Source organism: Monodelphis domestica, chromosome 4 (genome assembly GCF_027887165.1).
Source record: "Monodelphis domestica isolate mMonDom1 chromosome 4, mMonDom1.pri, whole genome shotgun sequence".
In the NCBI taxonomy this organism is placed as follows: domain Eukaryota; kingdom Metazoa; phylum Chordata; class Mammalia; order Didelphimorphia; family Didelphidae; genus Monodelphis; species Monodelphis domestica.
Genome location: NC_077230.1, coordinates 22,248,466 through 22,271,517, shown reverse-complemented (window position 1 = coordinate 22,271,517; position 23,052 = coordinate 22,248,466). Strand labels below are relative to the sequence as shown.

Here is a 23,052-nt window from a genome sequence, read left to right as displayed (position 1 = left end):
TAGTGCATTCCTTCTTATTCTAAGGTTATTGGGGTAGATAAAGTTACAGGAAAAAACCACCTTGCCAGTCAAACGATCATTTAGCTTGTATTTGAAGAGGCTCCTGGCAAATGCTACCCATGTTACCAGCAGAACAGAGGAAGAAAAGGAGCCAGGTGAATTGAAGTTCAAGGTCTCCAGGTAATTTTAGACTAATCAGATCTAGAATACTTCTAATGTCTGCTTTTATGTGGTGTTATTGTTTATAGTTCTCAGCTGAGAGCCTTGCCTCATGTTTTACAGAAACATCTGAGAGCATCTGCTGGAAGCCCCTCCTTTCTAGAAGGCGCCCTCTACCACCATCTCCTCCTTCTCTCCTGACGCACAGGATGAGGTGGCACAACCCCTCTCCCTACTCAAAGGATCCCGTCCCACTCTGCTTCCTCCAACAAACTGCCCCCTTCTGTCACTGCCACCCTCTCATTTATTTTCAGTATCTCCCAGTTCCTACTGGCTGCACAGTCGCCCAAGACTTCCTTGTCCTCAAAAAATCCTCCCTCGATCCCTGCTATCATTCTATATGTCTGCTGCCCTTTGTGGCTACACTCCTTGAAATGGCCACTGACGACAGGCGCCTCCACTTTCTCTCCTTCTACCATTCCAGAAGTCTCACATCTTACTCCTTGATCTCTTCTCTTTAATCCACTAACCTCCTCATTGTTCCATGAACAAAACAGTCCCTCTCCCTGCTCTGGTCCTTCTCTCTGGCATTTCTCCATCCCTGGGATGTGTTCCCTCCTATCCCTCCTCTCTGTTAACTGGCTTCCTTTAAGTCCCATCTAAAATCTCATCTTCTACAGGCATCCTTTCCCAACCACTCTGGATTCTAGATGGTCTCAGTTATTTCTTGGTTATCCTGTATATAGCTTTTGGGGCACACACCTGTTTGCTTGTTGTCTCCCCATTAGACTGTGAGTTCCTTATGCCCAAAGGGTGCTAAACGACTGCCCTTTGACCCAGCCATAGCACTGCTGGGTCTGTACCCCAAAGAGATAATAAGGAAAAAGACTTGTACAAGAATATTCATAGCTGCGCTCTTTGTGGTGGCCAAAAATTGGAAAATGAGGGGATGCCCATCAATTGGGGAATGGCTGAACACATTGTGGTATATGTTGGTGATGGAATACTATTGAGCTCAAAGGAATAATAAAGTGGAGGAATTCCAAGTGTAAGGATGGGTTGCAAGAGGGAAAGATGGAATTTGCAAGAGGAGTTTGAGTGACAGCAGCGATGACTGGAAACAGAGGATGCTGGGAAGAAGAGGAGACTTGAGAAAGATCCGTAAAGAATTCTGGGCTTTTTGAGCTGAGACCGGGATCAAGCAGGAAACAATTTCCTGGCTGGAGACTTCGTCTAGAGCCATAAAGGAGATTTGTCAGTTCAATACCCAGAAGTTTCATCTGCCAAGTGGCATCAACAATCTGATACCTCAAAGAACATCTCTACAGAGGATCAGATTCCCAGGAGCGAGAGAGAGACGTGGACTCACTGTCAAAGAGAGCCTGGCTCTCCCCCTTTAGCCCTCTTGCACCTGTTCTGTCATTTCTTAGCTTAATAGATTATCAATAGTTTGGGAAAATGAGTTGGGACAGGGCGGAGAAACTCATATCGGCTGGATGGCCATTTGAGCAAAAGACCACGATTAGGAAAACAAAATAGAGATGCCAGAGCCCTCTTTCCCCCTCCCCCCTCCCTCTGCCTTATACCCAAAGTCATTAAACCTTTTATATAGCAGGCAGATTTCATTTAAATAATTTAACCCGGCAACTTTGAGAAGAGAACTAGAGAACAGCCGTAACAGAGAGCAACCAGGAGCCCTCCCCACGCTGAGTCCTCGGGTCCCTTCCATGCCAGTAGATCTGTTAAGGGAGGTCTTCCCTCCGCTAGTCACCCTCTCACATCAGGGAGTCCTTTATTACCTGTGCAGCTCCCCTTAGCAGCCTCCCTCAGGGGATGTGAAAGAGAGCAGGAGCCAGCTCATCTGGGTTCCCATCTCTACCACACTCCACTTCCTTCTCCACAAACTCCCTTTGGGACTTCATTACAGAAATACCTAAATACAGTGAGAATTACCATTATTACACATGGGGCCTGGAACGACCTCCAGGAAGTGAAGCAGAGTGAGAGGAGCAGAACCAGGAGAACTTTGTGCACAGAGACTGATACAATGTAGCACGATCAAATGTAATGGACTTCTCTACTAACAGCAATGCAATGACCCAGGACAATTCTGAGGGATTTATGAGAAAGAAAGCTATCCATATCTAGAGGAAGAACTGTGGGAGTAGAAACACAGAAGAAAAACAACTGCTTGAATACATGGGCCGAGGGGATATGGTTGGGGATGTAGACTGAATGAACATCCTAGTGCAAACACCAACAATGTGGAAATGGGTTCTGATCAAGGACTCATGTAATACCCAATGAAATTGCATGTTGGCTATAGGAAGGGGTGGGAGGAGGGGAGGGAAGGAACAGGAATCATGTAACCATGGAAAGATATTTTAAATTACCTAATTAAATAAAAATTACCAAATATAAGATTGTGAGTTCCTTGAGGGCAGGGACTGTCTTTTGGCCTCCTTTTGTAGACTCAGCGACTCAGCACAGTGCTTGGCATATAGCTGACACTTAATAAATATTTATTGATTAGCTGTCTAATACCTTTGACATAGTGACCAGAGTTTATACTTACCCAAATATGAATCTGTATTTTTGAAATATTCACTACCAGCAATTATTTGGTTTGGAAACCAGAACAGGAAGTGTTTATTCTAAGCACGCCTTGGGCTTCTAACCTCTTCTAGCAAATTTGAACACAAATGTGCTTTTTACCTCCTCAGGTGGTATTGCTTGTCCTTCTGCTTGAAGATAACTCTCTTGAAGCTTTTCTCTTAATAATTCCATTTCGATTTCACTGATTTCACTTTCACTGAGGTAAATCTTGGTGTCACTTTTAGGTCCATCCAGCTGATCATCCCCGGGGATATGGACTGCCCAATCAAATGTCAATAGCTATTTGGTTACATAAAAAATATATATTCATTCATATTCAAAATATAATCTTTTAAAATAATGCAGTAAGGAATATGACTAAAAGCTGTTTGTTGGGCCTGTGTTGATACCATTTTGACAGTAGGAAAAAAAGCATCTAAGTACAGGTGGATTTCAGGCTATATACACACCTGTCAGGAGCACCTCTTTTTTGGTATCAAAATCCTAAAATTTGGATTAAGTTCTATAAGATACAAATTCCAGGTGCTTGCAAATTTTTTTTCTTTGTTCCACATATCATATTATCAGGCGTTTTTACCTTTTCTATTCTGGCACTTGTGGCGGCAATCTCTGGGATATTCCTGAACTCATTCAAAAAACTTTGAATCTTCATCTGAAAATCTTGCAGCCATGAAGAAGAGACTTTCATTTCTGAAGAGTGCATTATTTCATTACGACATTTAATCACCTAAAAAGAAGAAGAAATCACAGAATCCTCAAGGTTGTAAAGGACCTTGCATTGCATCCATACACCACTGTAAATGTCTACAACATCTTCAAGGACTTGGATCCAGTTTTTGCTTGAAGATCTCTAATTCTAGGGAATATGCTACCTCTCAAATCAGCCCTCTCCATTTCTTTATAGTTCTAATTGTTAGGAAATGTTGCCTTCCCTGAAGCTGCAACTTGCTTCTTTTGAATTTCACCAATTATTCTGAGTTGAGCTCATCACATCAACAAGAAAAAAAACCCGAAAGAGCCCTTCATAAAATTGAAGAGAACTATCAGAGCATCCTTATAGTTCCTTTTCCTTGGCTAAATATGCCCAGGTCCTCCAACTGATTCTTATCGAAGCCTCTCACTATCCTCTTTCTTCCTGTTCTCAGGCTCTGACAAATGTGATACCCAGAACTACTCTGTATGTATTTGCATTTACTTATCCACTTGATAATCATCCGGTATCTATTTCTGTTCGTCCTTGTTGTCTCCCATATTAGAATGGAGGGTTCCTGCGAGTGGGGATGCTTCCACTGTTTTTGTACTGGCATCTACAGTGCTTAACACATACATGAGGAGAGACTGGTTCTAAGCTAATAACCGATTCATAACCACTTTTTGCTACATGCATCATTATTAACAAGTTTCAAACATATCCAAATATAATACTATGTAGCTCACCCATTTCCCCCTTTTATAGAAGACTAGCCGGAGAGACAATAGTACAATACAAATTGAGAAGAACTTGGTCAGGGAGACAGTTAAGAAAACCAATAGTACAATACTCAGAATGAATGAAAATGCATTGATAAAGCTCTTGTTCTTTGCCAAGCCCCGGCGATACAAACAAGGAAAGCGCGACCGTCCTTACTCTAAAGGAGCTCATGTTAAATGGCGGGGATGACTCTTGGTGGTGGTTGCTTTAATCTGGGTAAATCCATTCCCCTGATTAAATCTCAAAAGTTGTTTCAATAAATGAGGTTAGTCAGGCATAACCCTTCTGAAGAATCCATGCAGTCGGGGATCAGCAACTTTTCTAGATTTTACTAATTATTGTTTAAATATATTCTAGAAGTTTATTAGCATAATAATTCAAGCTCATAAAGCTATATAGTTTGCAGTCTCAGGGCTCTTGGGATTGTTTTGGAAAATTGGGAAATTTTCCCTTCCAGTCCTGTAGCACCTCTCCTGTTCTTTAAGGTCTATCACAGATCACCGACACTGAAGCAATTGCAGCTGCCGATTCTTTCAGTCCTCTGGAGGAAGGTCATCAGGATCTAATGATCTCTAGTCAAAAGATTTCAACTCCTTATTTAGTCATTTTAGTTCTGTCTGTCTAGTTCAAAGAACATCTTTGAACTGGCTCAGAAAACATGCCGACAGAGTTGAACAGATCCATCATTGTTGTCCCATCCATTTCTAGTAACAGTCCTTATTAGGCTTTTTCTGACATTTGAATCCTTGATATAGTTAAAGAGTAATACTATTTTTTAAAATGTCATACTTGAACAGTGACAGAGATTTAAATTATCTGAATAGCAAATAGGCCAATAGGGAAGGAACCTAGCACATGCTGGGGTGTGAGGAAATGATATTTTTAAAAAATTTGTTCTATTTATTGAATAGCTTTATTTTATCAATTAGAGTTTTTCTAATAAATCCCGGACCTTCTGTCTTAGAATCAATACTGTACATTGGTTCTAAGGCAGAAGAGCGGTAAAGGCTAGGCAATGGGAGTCAAGTGACTTGCCCAGGGTCACACAGCTAGGAAGTGTCTGAGGCCAGATTTGAACCTAGGACCTCCCGTTTCTAGGTCTGGCTCTCAATCCACTGAGCTACCCAGCTGCCCCTCCAAATACATCTTTGTATCCTCTTAAAAAACAAAAATCCTTTGACTCCCAAACACACCAGAAACTGAATTAAATCATTTTTTTTTGGATTTTCTAAAGTCTTTAAGAGTATTCCATAACCTTTCTAGGTAACCTGGGTTAGTGTTTGACAAATCCTAATAATAAGGTGGATTTCTCATTGAAATACAAGTGGTTGTGCTTTTAAAGTGAAAGTAAAGTCCTTGTCCCCCCCCCCCCCCCCGAAATAGTGGTTCTCAGTGGGAAAAAACATTTTCCATCCTTGATTTTATACTGGCATTTTTCAGTGAAGGCCACTACCAGGCTCTCTGGCATTCATGGTTGACTTAAAATTTGAAATCAGATGATTTAAGTATTTGGAAATACTTGGAAGTTCTTACCTCTATGACTTTCTTTCGATCAATCCTGAAGTGATCACAGGAGTTTATAAGACTTAGAAGAGCAACCGCATCACATTCCTCAGGACCTTTTTTGTCTGCCAATCCCCGGGGCATAAAGGCCTGCATCATAGAGACAGACAGGGCTCACAAATTCCAATCTGCTTTAGGAAATCAATTGCACATCAATCATCATATTTAAATTTCCTGAAGGACAACAAGTAAAGTTCTCTTAGTCTTTAAATAACAAACACAAACTTGCCTGAATCGGGATTTTGGGGAATCTTCTGTACAGGTTGGGAAATGATGTGCTAAATAATCACAGAGCTGAAAGAAACCTCAAAGGAAGGGTGTATCCAATCTGTTTTTCTCACCCATGGACAATGGGCTAACCCATGAAATGGAGTATTTGGCCTGTTTTCTAAGGGCTTTACGAGTACTCCATAACCTCTCTTGGTAACCTATGCTAGAGTTTCACAAGTTCTAAAAGTAAGAACATTTTCTCCTTGAAATATATGTGACAGTGATATTAAAGTAGAAGCTTTACAAAACACAAAACAGACCCATTCTATGGGAGATGAGTAAAAAGGAACATCCATATAAGAACCCAAGCACAGCTTAGGATTCATGTAACAAACAGAGGAAGATGGACATCTAAGGAAGATTATGTCTTTTATGTATATCAAATATACTAAGGAAAACAAAATGTGCTGGTGCATGGGCTAGACCATGTACACACAGAAGAGGTCTATGCTAGAGGAGAAATAACGCTGAAGGATTAATTCTTTTTTTTTTTTAATATATTTTATTTGATCATTTCCAAGCATTATTCGTTAAAGACATAGATCATTTTCTTTTCCTCCCCCCCACCCCGCACCCCCCATAGCCAACGCGTAAGTCCACTGGGCATTAGATGTTTTCTTGATTTGAACCCATTGCTTTGTTGATAGTATTTGCATTAGAGTGTTCATTTAGAGTCCATCCTCTGTCATGTCCCCTCAACCTCTGTATTCAGGCAGTTGCTTTTTCTCGGTGTTTCCACTCCCATAGTTTATCCTTTGCTTATGAATGGTGTTTTTTTCTCCTGGATCCCTGCAAGTTGTTCAGGGACATTACACCGCCACTAATGGAGAAGTCCATTACGTTGGATTATACCACAGTGTATTAGTCTCTGTGTACAATGTTCTCCTGGTTCTGCTCCTCTCGCTCTGCATCACTTCCTGGAGGTTGTTCCAGTCTCCATGGAACTTCTCCACTTTATTATTCCTTTTAGCACAATAGTATTCCATCACCAACATATACCACATTTTGTTCAGCCATTCCCCAATTGATGGGCATCCCCTCGTTTCCCAATTTTTGGCCACCACAAAGAGCGCAGCTATGAATATTTTTGTACAAGTCTTTGTGTCCATTATCTCTTTGGGGTACAAACCCAGCAGTGCTATGGCTGGATCAAAGGGCAGACGACTAGTCTTTTATCACCCTTTGGGCATAGTTCCAAATTGCCCTCCAGAATGGTTGGATCAGTTCACAACTCCACCAGCAATGCATTAATGTCCCTACTTTGCCACATCCCCTCCAGCATTCATTACTTTCCATAGCTGTCATGTTAGCCAATCTGCTAGGTGTGAGGTGATACCTCAGAGTTGTTTTGATTTGCATCTCTCTGATTATAAGAGATGTAGAGCACTTCTTCATGTGCTTGTTAATAGTTTTGATTTCTTTATCTGAAAACTGCCTATCCATGTCCCTTGCCCATTTATCAATTGGAGAATGGCTTGATTTTTTGTACAATTGATTTAGCTCATTATAAATATGAGTAATTAAACCTTTGTCAGAGGTTTCTATGAAGATTTTTTCCCAATTTGTTGTTTCCCTTCTGATTTTAGTTACATTGGTTTTGTTTGTACAGAAGCTTTTTAGTTTGATGTAGTCAAAATTATTTATTTTACATTTTGTGATTCTTTCTATATCTTGCTTGGTTTTAAAGCCTTTCCCCTCCCAAAGGTCTGACATGTATACTATTCTGTGTTTACCCAATTTACTTATGGTTTCTGAAGGATTAATTCTTAAGATATAAAGAAGGGAGGATAATAAACCCTTTGGGGAGGGATGAGATAACCATGTACCTTACAGTTATTGAACAATGAGACCGAGAAAATGGCAACAACCACTGCATCAGACTATGTATATATATATATATATAATATAATCTTAAATTTTACTGGATGTTTTAGTATATATTTTAAATAATAACACACACACACAGAGTAGTGTCCCATAAAATGTTCATGCTATTTTAAGCTAACAGTCTAGCTTCTCTCCTATTCACTCCATCACTCAGCTTTTTTTTTCTTTTAAACCTACGTCAATATCATAGAAAAGGTGAAATCTATGAATCACACAGATTCTCTAGTCAATGAGAGGAATAGTCCCAAGACTCTTCTCCCCAATTCAATACTGTTTTATTATGTTTTTAAGTCTTATTGTTGCCTTTTTTTTAAGTGTGCAGACTCTCAGCATTTCCTAAGGAAGTTTAACTTCATGTATATCAATTACCATAAGGAAAAGACCAAAAGAGCCTGCAAATTTCCTTAGTCAGGAAATAGTTGCTCTCTTTGCCAAGGGAAGAGAAAAGAGTAGCTAAGGGCAATGCTGGTAAAGGTTATAAACTCTTGTAAAATCTTATAGAGGAAGATGGAAGAGTCTATGTAGCACCGGCTCACTAAACAGTGAAAAACAGAGAATCAAGGAATAAGTTTATAGAAAAACTTGGCACTGTGCTAAATTATTTGAAAAGCAGCTAAAAAGAAAACTGAAAAGAGAAGGACCAAGACACGATTTCTGTTAAAACGTTCTCCAAAACACAGTGTACCTGCCATGTGTCTAATTTTAACATAGGGTTTATGTGAGGAAGTAGAAAATGTACTAATAAAAAAATGGGCAGAACGGCTGGGCTCGATCGTGCATACCCAGAAGAGGTCTGTGCTAAGGGGTCGACTCTGAGGGATCAATTAATTCTCAAGACATCTGAAAGGGAAGAAAGGATAATAACCACATGGGGGTAAAAATCACCCAATCGCTGGAAAATGAAGTCAACAACTACTGCATCAATAGCAACCTCATCTCTCCAAATCTTTTGCTCAATTGCATTAAGAGCATTCTGGAAGGCCTGAGAAAAGAAAGGGGCAAATTTGCACAAGTAATAATAACAAAAAATAATAATTAAAAAAAATTTGCACAAATAATTGACGACATGGCCTCTCCATCTTTACTATGACATGAATGACTAAAGAGTGTAGAGAATATAAGATCCCACTGTATTTCTTGTTTGCTAATGATATTAAACACTTGATTTGGCAGAGCAAAACACTGTCTTAGAGGCTCTTGTCCAACAAGGTGGCTCCCATGCCTTGGTCAAGTCTAAAGTAAATTTCTCCTTTTTCCCTATGTCACTCACATGACATCATCTGAGGCCAAATATCAGTGAGTGAGTTGAGATAAACAGGCCACTAGAAAAAGGTAAATAAGGAGACAGCTGGGTGGCTCAGTGGATTGAGAGCCAGGCCTAGAGATGGGAGGTCCTAGGTTCAAATCTGGCCTCAGACACTTCCCAGCTGTGTGACCCTGGGCAAGTCACTTACCCCCCACGTACCCATTTCCTAGCCCTTACCACTCTTCTGCCTTGGAACCAATACACAATATTGACTCCAGGACGGAAGGTAAGGGTTAAAAAAAAGGGAAATGAAGAACCAAGGAGACAGGAAGTAATAAGGGTCAAAAAATATCCAGATGTAGCCACAGGATAGCCCCCTGGGCTAAGAAACTATCAGATGTACCCTGTGACTTAGTGGGTGGAGAAAAAAGTTGATAAGCCAAGCCAAGGAGGAAGTGAGGGTCTTTTGCATGCTTGTGGAGGACCAGATTGGACATGTGGGGGAGTGTTGTAAGGAGCCCCATAATGGCGGTCACTGATTAGAAATCTAAGTATCTCTCTAACTCTCTCTTATTTTTCCCTCTTTCCTACTTTGATCTAATAAAGTTATTAAGCTACAACCAGTCTCATCATTTTAATTATTATAGTCACAATCATACGAGATTGCTATTATCAAGACATAACAATATAATCACAAATTACAGAATCATTATCACATCTGGGAAGGACTTTGCAGGTTATCTGGTCCAATGTCCTCAGGCAGAATCAGGATTCAAATTTAGGCTCTTTGACTTTGGATTATCGTCTTCTGATTATTAGTATGAAGTAAGAGGTATTATATATAGTAGGAGATGTTTGCATACCAAAAGTATTTGCTGCCATCATGGAGGCTATCCACAACAGGTATTTGCCCTCTAGAGCAGGGGTTTTATTTATTTATTTAATTTTTTTTAACCCTTACCTTCCATCTTAGAATCAATACTGTGTATTGGCTCCAAGGCAGAAGAGTGGTAAGGGCTAGGCAATGGGGGTCAAGTGACTTGCCCAGGGTCACACAGCTGGGAAGTGTCTGAGGTCACATTTGAACGTAGGACCTCCCATCTCTAGGCCTGACTCTCAATCCACTGAGCTACCCAGCTGTCCCCTAGATCAGGGGTTTTTAAACATGGAGAGATTTCAGAAGGTCCATGAACCTGGATGGGGGGAAAATCACATCTTTCTTTTTTACTAACTTCTAGATGAAAGCTTGCACTTCAGTTATATGAAAATATTCCTCTGACAAGGAGTACAGAGGTTTTGCCAGACTCCCCAAGGGACCCCTGACATAAAAGAGGTCAAGAACCCCCTCGATGGCAAGATGTCTCAGCTGCTCCTGACGCCAAACCCCCCAACATTACGGAGCTGTGACCACTCAAAGTTTAGGCCAAGTAGTCCCCTGGGATTAAGAAGGCCCATCGGCTAGATCACGATACCCAGCGGATCCATCCAAACATTCTATCTTGGACAAGAACTAGCAATGAACAATGAGTGATGCCCCCACACAACAGATGGAGAGGAGATGGGAAACCTCACAGTGCCTCTATCAGACACATCAGAAGTTTCGTCTTGGGTCAGTGGAACAGGTGCTGGAACCCACATGACCTTCTTGGCCCTAAGGTGCTTTCCATTTGGCAAGGCCCCCAAAACTCTTTCTGAGGTTCAGACGGGTTGTTACTGGCCCTGTGCCATTCTCAACAATGTGGTCTTCACACATGTAAAACCCAGTGGAATTGCTTGTTGGCTAAGGGAGGGGGTGGGAGGAGAGGGGAAGAACATGAATCATGGAACCATGGAAAAATATTCCAAATTAATTAATTAAATAAAAAATTTCAAAAAAAAAAACCCAAACAAACCAATAACTGTAAGGGACTAAACTTAGATATGCTGTTTACATTCTAATATGGGGAAATGATACATGTGTCCCCTCCAAACCCTACCATCATTAGAGGTCAAAGAAAGAGTTTTTATTAAATAGAGGTCCTCAAAGAACTTCTGCTGTGCTTTGATGATCTTAAAAAAGAATGGAGTTGGAGGGAAAAGGCAGAAGTGTGGACCTAGTTCTAAATGGATTATGGAAGTTGTTAAATTTTCAGTGTAAGCAGCTACACTTTGGAAGTAGGTAAATGTTATACATCAGGGTTGGATTTTTTGTTTTGTTTATTTCTAGAATTAAGAAAGTGATGCTGAAATGTCAATAATTGACATTAATTTGTGTTAATAATTCCTATTAAAAGTGCATTGTATGTAAAAACAAACAAACAAAAACAACGTGATCTTAAGATTTCAGGAGAAGAATCTAGATGTAACTGTGGAGGGAAATTGACTAATTTCTAAAACAAAAGCTTTCAAAATGTTCTGGGGACCACAGCTATTCACTCAGTCAATAAGCACTTAGTGAGCACCTACTACATGCCAGGCATGGTGAGAAATGTTGGAGACACAAAGAAAGATAAAAGGCAATCCTTGCTCTTGAGGAGTTCACGGTCCAAAAGGGGAGACAACATGAAAACAACCATACAAAACAAGATCTATGGAGGATGGGAGTCAAGATGGCGGCATAGAGGCAAATTAAAAAACTAGAAAGTGAACAAATTAAAAATTCTCAGATGAAGACTACATTAGAGATCCTAAAAATCAAAGGAGAAATTAATAAAATTGAAAGTCAAAGAACAATTGATTTACTAAGACTAGAAGCTGATACTTTGAAAAAACAAATAAAATAGACAAAGTGCTGGTCATCTAATTAAAAAAAGGAAAGAAGAAAACCAAATTGACAGTATCCAAGATGAAAAGTAAGGCCTCACCTCTAATGAAGAGGAAATTAAGGCAATCATTAAATTATGCCCAATTATATGGCAATAAATATGGCAATCTAGGTGATATGGATGACTATTTACAAAATAGTCAAATTTACAAAAATAAATTGCCTAGATTAACAGAGGAAGAAATAGATTACCTAAACAACCCCATATCAGAAAAAGAAATTGCACAAGCCATCAAAGAACTCCCTAAGAAAAAATCCCCAGGTCCACATGGATTCACAAATGAATTCTATCAAACATTCAAAGAACAACTAATCCCAATGTTATACAAACTATCTGACAGAATAAGCAAAGAAGGAGTTCTACCAAATAAATTCCGTTTATGACACAAATATGGTACTGATTCCAAAGCCAGGCAGGTCAAAAACAGAGAAAGAAAACTATAGACCAGCGGTTCTCAAACTCTCAATTTGTAGCAATGAGAATACATAATGCATATCAGGTATTTACATTCTGAATCATAACTATAGCAAAATTACAGTTTTGAAGTAGCCACCAAAATAATTTTTTGGTTTGGGGTCACTGCAACATGAGGTATTGCGAGGTCATGGCATTAGAAAGGTTGAGAACCACTGCTATAGACCAATCTCTTTAATGAACATAGATGCAAAAATCTTAAATAGGATACTAGCAAAAAGACTCCAGCAAGTCATCACAAGGGTCATCCACTATGACCAGGCAGGATTCATACCAGGAATGCAAGGATGGTTCAATATTAGGAAAACCATCCACATAACTCACCATATTAACAAGCAAACCAACAAAAATCACATGATTATCTCAATAGATGCAGAAAAAACCTTTGACAAAATACAACACTCATTCCTATTGAAAACACTAGAAAGTATAGGAATAGAAGGGCCTTTCCTAAAAATAATAAACAGTATTTATCTAAAACTATCAGCCAACATCATCTGCAATGGGGATAAACTAGAAGACTTCCCAATAAGATTAGGAGTGAAACAAGGATGCCCATTATCACCTCTATTATATTTAACATTGTACTAGAAACCCTGGCTGTAGCGATTAAAGAAGAAAAAGAAATTGAAGGTATTAAAATGGGCAACGAGGAGACCAAGCTATCACTCTTTGCGGATGTTATGATGGTTTACTTAAAGAATCCTAGAGATTCAACCAAAAAGCTAGTCGAAATAATCAACAACTTTAGCAGAGTTGCAGGATACAAAATAAACCCACATAAGTCATCAGCATTTCTATATATCTCCAACCCATTTCAGGAGCAAGAATTAGAAAGAGAAATTCCATTTAAAATCACCCTACACAATATAAAATACTTATGAATATATCTGCTGAGACAAACACAGATACTATATGAACAAACTAAAAAACACTCTCCACAGAATTAAAACTAGATCTAAACAATTGGAAAAACATCAATTGTTCATGGGTAGGACGAACTAACATAATAAAAATGACAATCCTACCCAAATTAATTCACCTATTTAGTGCCATGCCCATTGAACTACCAAAAAACCTTTTCACTGAATTAGAAAAAAACATAACAAAGTTCATTTAGAAGAACAAAAGATCAAGGATATCCAGGAAAATAATGAAAAAAAAATGCGAAGGAAGGAGGCCTTGCAGTCCCAGATCTCAAACTATACTATAAAGCAGTGGTCATCAAAACAATTTGGTACTGGCTAAGAGAAGGGAGGATCAGTGGAATAGACTTGGGGTAAGTGACCTCAGCAGCTGATAAGCCCAAAGATCCCAGCTTTTGGGACCAAAACCCACTATTTGATAAAAACTGCTGGGAACAATTGGAAGACAGTATGGGAGAGATTAGGTTTGGATCAACACCTTACATCCTAAACCAAGATAAACCCAGAATGGGTGAATAACTTGAATATAAAGAAGGAAACTATAAGCAAATTAGGTGAACACAGAATAGTAGACATGTCAGATCTTTGGTAAAGGAAAGCCTCTAAAACCAAGCAAGAGCTAGAAAAAAATCACAAAATGTAAAATCAATAATTTTGATTAAAGTTTTTGTATAAACAAAACCAATGCAACCAAAATTAGAAGGGAAGCAACCAATTGGGAAATAATCTTTATAACAAAAACCTCTGACATAGGTCTAATTACTCAAATTTATAAAGAGCTAAACCAACTATACAAAAAATCAAGCCATTCTCCAATTGATAAATGTTCAAGGGACATTTATCCCTTGAACAGGCAGTTCTCAGCCAAAGAAATCAAAACTATTAATAAGCACATGAAAAAGTGTTCTACATCCCTTATAATCAGAGAGATGCAAATCAAAACAACTCTGAGATATCACCTCACACCTAGCAGATTGGCTAACATGATGGCAAAGGAAAGTAATGAATGCTGGAGGCAATGTGGCAAAGTTGGGACATTAATTCACTGCTGGTGGAGTTGTGAATTGATCCAACCATTCTGGAGGGTAATTTGGAACTATGCCCAAAGGGCGTTAAAAGACTGTCTACCCTTTGATCCAGTCATAGCACTGCTGGGTTTGTACCCCAAAGAGATCATAAGGAAAAAGACTTGTACAAGAATATTCATAGCTGTGCTCTGTGGTGGCAAAAAATTGGAAAATGAGGGGATGCCCTTTGATTGGGGAATGACTGAACAAGTTGTGGTATATGTTGGTGACGGAATACTATTGTGCTCAAAGGAATAATAAAGTGGAGGAATTCCATGGAGACTGGAACAACCTCCAGGAAGTGATGCAGAGTGAGAGGAGCAGAACCAGGAGAACATTGTACACAGAGACTGATACACTGTGGTACAATTGAATGCAATGGGCTTCTCTTTTAGTGGCAATGCAGTGATCCTGAACAATTTGGAGGAATCTATGAGAAAGAACACTCTTCACATTCAGAGGAAAAACTGTGGGAGTAGAAACACCAAAGAAAAACAACTGCTTGATTACATGGGTGGAAGGGATATGGTTGGGGATATAGACTCTAAATGAGCATCCGAGTGCAAACACCAACAACATGGAAATAGTTTCTGATCAAGGACACAAGTAATACCCAGTGGAATTGTGCGTGGGCTACAGGATGGGTGGAGGTAGGGGAGGAAGGGATAGAATATGATTCTTGTAACCAAGAAATAATGTTCTAAATTGACTAAATAAAATTAAACAAAAAATTTAAAACAAAACAAGATCTATGCAGGACAAATTAGAAATAGTAGTAGAAAGCAGGCACTAGCAAGAAGGGAAAAAGCTCCTCATAGAAGATGGGATTTTGAAGGAATATTGGCAAGCCTGGAGGCAGAGATGGGGAGGAAGAGAGCTCATTAAAAAGCTGGGAGTCTGGTGATGGCGTGTATTGTGCAGGGAACAGCAAGGGGACCAGTGTCATTAGATTGCAGAGTTTGGGGGTAAGACAGAGGGTGTTTGATAAGAAGGAAGGAGTCTGTTAAGGGAGATATGAACTGGGTTGTCAACGGTTTTGAATGAATATATTTTTAAATATTTTTTAGAATTTTACATTTGATCCTGGAAGTCATAGGGAACCAGTGGAATTTACTGAATAGGAAGATTGATTTGACAGCAGAGGGTGGAAGAAATGCAGTAGGGAAAACTTTGGGGGAAGGAGGGCCCTCAGGGCCAGAGGAGGATGAGAGGTGACTTTGCTTCTTTTCCACTCAGTTTTCAGACTCTCAACCTGGCTTTGTGCTCCGTCATTCTTCTGAGAAGGCTCACTCTGGGTAGCCAATATTCTCACTAAATTCCATGTCCATCTTTCTCCATTCATCCCACTGTAACCTGTGACCTCTCTTTGGTACCCAAGACAGGTGACTACTTATTCCCCTGGCCATTCCCTCCTCACCAGGCCATCTTCGTAACCATTTCCAAGGCAAGATGCCCGAGCTCTCCTCTCCTCTTTCAAATGGGAGCTCAGACTCCCATTTCTTCAACTATAATTTCTGAGTTATGAACATTCACCACATGACTTCTCCAATTCCTCCAGTTCCAATTCTAGTCCAGAAAATAGTGACCAATGCCACTATTTCTGGAAAGGAAGTATCAGTTAATTATCTTAGGATTCCAATCACCTTTCTCTAGGACTTCTAAATGCTCCTCTCTGTCCACCATCCCCCTGGGTGCTGTCTTCGTTGGAATAGAAGTTCTTTGAGGACAGGGACTATCTAATTTACTTTTATTTGCATTCCCAGTTTAGCACAGTACTAAACCCTTAATAGGTACTTCATCATTAATTCATTTTGTAAGTTTTAATTGTGAAGATGGGATTGAGTCTCTCCTGCCCATTTTTAGATTTAATCACCAAAAGTGAATACACCCCACTTATACTTGAGTGGGGGAGGTCTGTGATCCACATGTGCAATAGTGGGTGACAAATCAGAATCAACTGACTACTCCCTGGGCAGTCCTAAGCAAAGCTTTAGCTGTAATGGATACACATAAAACGGAAGAATGAAAAGGAATGATCTTTAAAAATGCCAACAACTTCCTGTGAAGAGGTCTTTGGAGGTCTTGCCTTTGGAGGAGCTGACGGGGGATCTCTGACTGCTTCTACTTTCCTTAAAACTACCACGTGGGGTGAGTGAAAAAGGCTGACTCCTTTCCTGGATTTTCTGAAGGGACCAACCTCAGGAGAGACCTACCCTATTGAGAGAGGCTTCCTGCATCTCCAAGTCCTCGGCTCAAGGCTGAGGCCCCTCCGGCTAAGGGCTAATTAGCCCTGCCTGGGTCGAGCCAGAGGCTGGAGCAAAATACTTAGTGCATAGGCTAGATATCTTACCCTATCCTCTCTCTGATTTTCTTACTTTCACTCTTTCTATATTTTATAAATAAATTGTTAAAATAAATCTCTTAGGAATTTGACTAAATTCCTGGTGACCCTACTCCGAAATAATCCAGCCCAACCTTTTATAAAAACCCCCTTACATTTCTGCTCCTTACACTGTTCTCTTGGTGGTCTTCTACCTGTCTGACTGTTTCCAGTCTCCTTTGCCAAATCATTATCTACATCCTATTCCCTCTGTGTGGGTGTGGTTGTAAGAGAATTTCTCTCTCCATTGTGTCACATCTCTCAGTGACCTCGAGGTCAAAGACCACTGAGTAAATTCAGGTATAGATAAGCCCTCAGAGAAAGGAAGTAAAAGAACCAAGGAACCAAAGGGACAGGAAACTGATTCCATAGGCACTGCCCCCCTGGATGGCCCAGGCAAATTAAGAAACTATGATTGGTTCTTGAGATATGATGTGTGAGAGCTAGTGGGTGGAGAAAAGAGTTTATACATGGAGACTGGGAGGTCTTTGGGGGGCTTCTGGCTGGAGCACGGAGACTGGATGCATCCTTGTTGAAGGTTAGCTTCAATCCATCATGGCAGCCAATAGATTGGTAAGCTAAATACCTCTCTACTTCTTTCCTACCTTTCCCTCTCTTTCCTACTCCTATTACTTTAATTTAATAAAGTTATTAAGCTACTATCAACCTCATAATTTTAATTTTAATTATTACAGTGTCCTAGGTCTTCTTTCTCTATGCTTCATAAGTTCAGTCATGTCTAACTCTTTGTGACCTCATTTGGGGTTTTCTTGGCAGAGATCCTGGAGTGGTCTGCCATTTCTTTCTCCAGCTCATTTTACGAATGAGAAAACTTAGGCAGATAAGGTGACATGACTTGCCCAGGGTCACACAGCTAGGAAGTGTCTGGGTCCAGATTCGAACTCAGGAAGTCTCAGCTTGGCACTATCCACTGTACCACCTAGCTGGCTCAGCGTAGAAACACCAAATTTACATAGCAAACCCTTCCTCTCTCTTCTGAGCACAGTTCTACATCTCCAATTATGTGGTAGTCATCTCCAATTCAGCATGTCCAAAAAGGAAATTAATCTCTTTCTAAACTGTTCCCTCCTCTAGCAGAACCAGGAGAAACTTATACATAGAGACAGATACAGTGAGGTACAATCAAATATAATGGACTTCTGCTTGTAAGGCATCGCTCTTCTTCCAGCCACCCAGGTCTGCAGCCTGAATCCTCTTTGACTTTTTTCACTATATCTAATTAGTTGTCCGGAAGTTGCTTCTGCAGGACCTCTTGTATCCATCATCTTTCTGCTCACACTACAATCAATACAATGCAGGCCTTCGTCATTCCTCACCTAGATCACGTGCAGAAACCTCCTAATGGAACTTCTTTGCATAATTCTATCTTCATTCATCCATCCTCTACACTAATGCCAAGCTGAAATCCCTTCATTTCTGTCAACTGTTCCCTTCTAGGAGAAGGTACAAACCCCTTTGTTGGGCCTTTTAAAGCCCTTGTTCTCTGGTTCCAGGCTCATTAGATTTTCCTGCTTAAGTGCCTTTTCATGACTTCTCCCCTTTACCTGGAGTGCTCGAAGACAAGGCCCTTCCTTACTACCCCAGTTGTTAATGCCCCCCATCCCTGCCTTCTTCTTTACTTTATTCATCATACACATATCTATCTTGCTACCTCCTCATCTCTCTATTCTCTATCCATCCCTCATCAGTCTGTCTGTGTATCTCTTAGTTGTTTGCGTGTATCCCCAGAGTAGAAAGTATGTTCCCATAGGTTGGAGTCTGTCCCATTTTTGTCTTTATATTCTCAGTACCTCGTACATATTTAAGGGGCTTAATAAGTGCAGGTTGAACGCAGGGCCTGACACAAGTGCTTAATTGATGTTTATTGACTCGATTGACTGAGTTGATCTGAATCCCAATGATTCTCCCTATCTGGGCCCACAGCCCTCTATGTGGGTCACATCTTTTGCTCCCTCGTGCTATTTACCATAAATAGGTCTTTGTGAAAGAGAATTAGAGAGGAAGACATTACCTTTGCCAGTTCCCAGGGGTCAAAAGGCCAGCGCTCAGGTTTGCAATTTCCCCAGTAGATGTCTCCATTTCTGTTGGTGTGATGTTTCAGAATCTCCCTTTTCCATTCTGTGCACAACTGACACTGAGGCTGAAACTGAAAGGGATGAAGGAAGGAAAATGGTCTAAGGAGGTCAGAGTAATTGCAGATGCAGAGTGCTTGCTTGGCGGGTGGCCAGCATGCAGTAGGTGCTTCATAAATGCTTGGGGACTAGGCAGGTCTTTGCTATCACTTTTCAGTTCCCAAAGATCATCGTTACATCTGGAAGGGACTGGAGGAATTGAGTCCAATCTCCTTACTTTATTTATTTATTTTAAACCCTTACCTTCCGTCTTGGAGTCAATACTGTGTATTGGCTCCAAGGCAGAAGAGTGGTAAGGGCTAGGCGATGGGGGTCAAGTGACTTGCCCAGGGTCACACAGCTGGGAAGTGGCTGAGGTCACATTTGAACTCAGGACCTCCCATTTCTAGGCCTGGCTCTCAATCCACAGAGCTACCCAGCTGCTTCCAACCCTCCTTACTTTATAAAGAAAGTGAGGCCCAGGGATGGCTACTTGTTTACACAGCTAGGAAAGGTCAGAGCGTGGAGTTGGGCCTGGGTTCTGTGACCCCAAATCCAGGGCTCTTTTCCCACACTTAGCACCTTAGCCAGCAGTTGAAAAGCAAGTTGGCTTGGGGGAAGATTGCTGCTTTTCAGTATCTGATGCGCTGGTTAAAGCCTCTGATGAAAAATGTGCCCACCTAATGCTGGGCAAGGTAGCCCACCTCATCCCTGTCTCATCCATGGAGGGCGGTAGTAAGTGCCACTGACCACCGGCTTCCCCAGACAAGCAAGCCTCTACCAGGGAAGATGATGAATGAATGTAGGACCTGGGGCTGTCTTGGGACTTAAGGTGAAGCCCGTTGACAAGCATTTATTAAGGGTCTTGTAACATGCTAACCTCAGGTTGTTCCAAGAAGGCAAGAAAGGTGATCCTCATAGTTGAATGATGTAAAATCGGTTCAAAGGTTAAAATGGGATGCAAACCTGGCCTCAGACACTTGCCAGCTGGGTGACCCTGGGCAAGTCACTTGACCCCCATGGCCTAGCCCTGACCACTCTTCTGCCTTGGAGCCAATGCACAGTATTGACTCCCAGGGGGAAGGGAAGGGTTACAAAAAAGGGATGCACAGGACATCCGGAGCAATCCAGGGGCATCGAGGGGAATCGGAAGAAGCTTCTCGGCGGGATTTTGGCTGGGCCTTGAAGGATTCCAGAAGATAGTGAAGAGGGGCACTTCATAAAGTGAGTCCGGTCACCCAGTGAGTGGAACCCGTATGACCTATTAGTAATGCATACCTAACTGGCCAGGGCCACCTTCGCAGGGAAAGCTGCCCCGGGCTGAAATGCCACCGTGGTGCTTATAGGGGGGTCATTATGACGCAACCTGGGTGGAGCGAGTGGCGCGGGGCACTCGGCGTTCCTGCTACCTCCCATCCCAGCTGCCCGCACCGACCGAGTTCTTTTCTCCTGGATTCTAACTAGGCTGCGCCGGCTGACCTGCCCAGAGAGCTCAGTTCTGAGTTCTACTTTCCCGAAAAAAGAGATTCTTCCGGTCAGTGACTTGGTTTACCTCACTTCAGTAGGAATGAGGAAGAAGAGTGCTGCAGGGATGGGGGGTCAGCAAGTGCAAATAAATGCCCAGCCTGGAGAGGGAGTGCCCGTACAGTAGCGGCAAAGAGGGCCGGTCACCGGATGGCACAGGAAGTATATAGGGGTTAGAGGCGGGGAAGGAGGGCCTAAAAAGGCTCGAAAGGCAGGAGGGGGCGGGGTGTGAGGGGCTTGACTCCGGAAGTGAGGGATGCCGCGGAAGTTGGCAGACGGTAAAGTAAGGGGTGGAGTCAGATCTGAGAGGATTCAAGACGGCACCTGGGTGGTCAGCTTCAGTGTCTGGGAGAATGGCGGTGCTCTCCACAGTCATAGAAAAAGGAGGGAGAGGGGAAGGGGAGGGAAAAAGGACAGGAAGAGAATGAGTTCCGTTCGGGAATTGGAGACATCCAGTTTGGGATGTCCAAGAAGCGGTAGGAAACGTGAGTTTGGAGGTTACAGGTTAGAAGGACAGCTCTCCTGGAGTTTCTAGGAGCTGCTGAAAGGCGCACTAGTCTGTGGAGGGAAGTGGGAGGATGTCTGACACCGGAAAGCTTGAGATGATGTCTGGGGTCCATCACTTCCTCTGGCCAACTCGGCTGCCCCCGTCGGATTGGAGAAAAACTGGTGACGTCCCTAGAGGAAGACCCGGAGCAGCCCCAGACGAAGGCTGCGAGTGGGAAGGGAAATGGGGGAAGACGGCGCGACGAATAAACGTTGCCCCAGGACGCCTTTCTCACCTGCCGAGCACGGGGGGTGCAGCGCACGCTTCCGAGGCAGGAGACGCGGGGGCCCAGGCTGGGGGTCGCGGCTAGTATGAGCCGGTGGAAAGCTTCCACTTCGGCTCGGATGAAGTCCTGCAGACAACCCCGCAGCAGCAGTAGGCAGTGCCCCGCCTTGACCCAGTTCTTATACTCCGCGCTGTTGAGGCGCAAGGCCAACTCCGACAGCACCATCCGCGCGAGCTCCGTTAGCGTCCAGGGAATGGCACAGAGGCAGTGTGCGCATGCTCGTCCTTTTGGTTTCGAGGGACTGGGGAGGAGTCGGCCACCCCTAACTCGGGCGCTCCAGGTCCCCAGCTCGGCTTCGCCTTTTCCTCGATCTCCCTCCCCGCCCTCCGGTCGGGCCTCTCATTTCCAAATCTCCGCCGGGTTAGCCCGAGATGCTCCTATCCGTTGGAAAAATGTCTTGTTTAGCTTTAAAAAAGACCAAACCTTGCTGGTTTCTTTGTTTTATCTGAAGGCTTAAGCCCGAAGAGGACTTATTTTCTTTAAAAATCCTTTTAAATGGACCTTTTGCTTTCACTTTGCTTTTATTTAAGAACGTCTCCATCCCCAGCTACAAAGATTCAGGGGGTGGGGAGCTGGGGGAAGCGGCTAAGCAAAACTAGGTTTCACGGCCTCCGTAAACATAGGGTTTGTGTGATAGGCCACACCCAGTGCCCTCCCCTCCCCCCCCTCTCGAAAGAGAGAGAATGCTCTTCACATGACTCCTCCCTCCGAGGTTTATGCTGGGATGGTGGGTTTCATCCGGGGCCTGGGCACCGGGGCGGTTTAAGTTAAAGGAAACCGTAGGTGGAGGGGGTCCTTTAGATAAGTAGGTCATTTGTATGCCTCGCACCCAAGCCCCAGGCCTAACTCATAAGCTTTAAAAAATGTATGAAATTATTCTGGTTTTTTCCTGGCTATTCCTCTCTCTGTGTCTCTGATGCTCTGTGCAGAGGACAACTGGATACCGATTGTTTTAAAGACCCAAAGCTACTCTGCTTTGTTCGGCCCACCTATCCAAACCCGGGTTGCCCCCTCCTAATCTCATCCCTTGGGTCTTCAGAAATAAAGTCAGAAAAGCACCTCTAGGGCCATGTGTTATCTGGGAAATTAAAAAATGTGACCAGATGTTCTCTAAAATTCCTTCCAGTCTGATTCTGAGCTTGGGCTGTGACTTGCCCAAGGTGATGCAAAGTGGCGGTTTGTTAAAAACATCTTGTCTTTGAACAAGATGTTCCTTAAAATAGATGTTGCAAAGACCCGGCAGTAAAGCCCATGTACTTAGGGTCAACGCCTTCATTTAATAGCCTCTTTTATGTAACACACGTACCAAATTAGAAATGGGGAGTGGCCACTGCTAGAAGCCTCCACACCAGTAACAGCAGCAAAAAAGTGGCCTCATAGGAGAAAATTTGTGAACTCTAAAGATGCACAGACAAGAAGAGACTCCAAGAAAGAAAAGCAAACCCTCAACAGGCTCTGAGATCACAGTACTTGTTATCATCAGTGTCCCATGGGAGACCAGACAGTACCTATCTGGAAAAGATTTTCTCATCCAAAAAGCTGATGCTCCATTCCAGCCAACTGGTTTCTCATTAGAAGCCACATGCTGCCCCCCTCACATTTTTATGCTATTTCCAATCTTATTCCTCCCTACCTGTCTTAATCCTATAGTTCTTGGCCCTGGTCTGCTCATTTGCTGGGTCATCCATCCACCTCAGATT

General features: G+C 42.2%; 1 protein-coding gene across 2 annotated transcripts in view; it reads right to left on the bottom strand.

Annotated features, from left to right (window-relative positions):
* C4HXorf38 (chromosome 4 CXorf38 homolog) overlaps positions 1 to 23,052 on the bottom strand; it is a 28,382-nt gene extending 5,330 nt beyond the window's left edge. The window contains exons 1-5 of one of the 2 annotated variants that reach the window (XM_016433363.2): positions 19,876 to 23,052; positions 18,896 to 19,030; positions 5,780 to 5,899; positions 3,353 to 3,502; positions 2,875 to 3,054 (exon numbers count right to left, since the gene is read on the bottom strand). In XM_016433363.2, coding sequence (XP_016288849.1) covers positions 2,875 to 3,054; positions 3,353 to 3,502; positions 5,780 to 5,899; positions 18,896 to 19,030; positions 19,876 to 19,914 — 624 coding nt within the window. In that variant the 5' untranslated portion in view covers positions 19,915 to 23,052. The remainder of the gene's footprint in view (positions 1 to 2,874; positions 3,055 to 3,352; positions 3,503 to 5,779; positions 5,900 to 18,895; positions 19,031 to 19,875) is intronic. The other variant, XM_007493341.3, reaches the window with a different exon arrangement.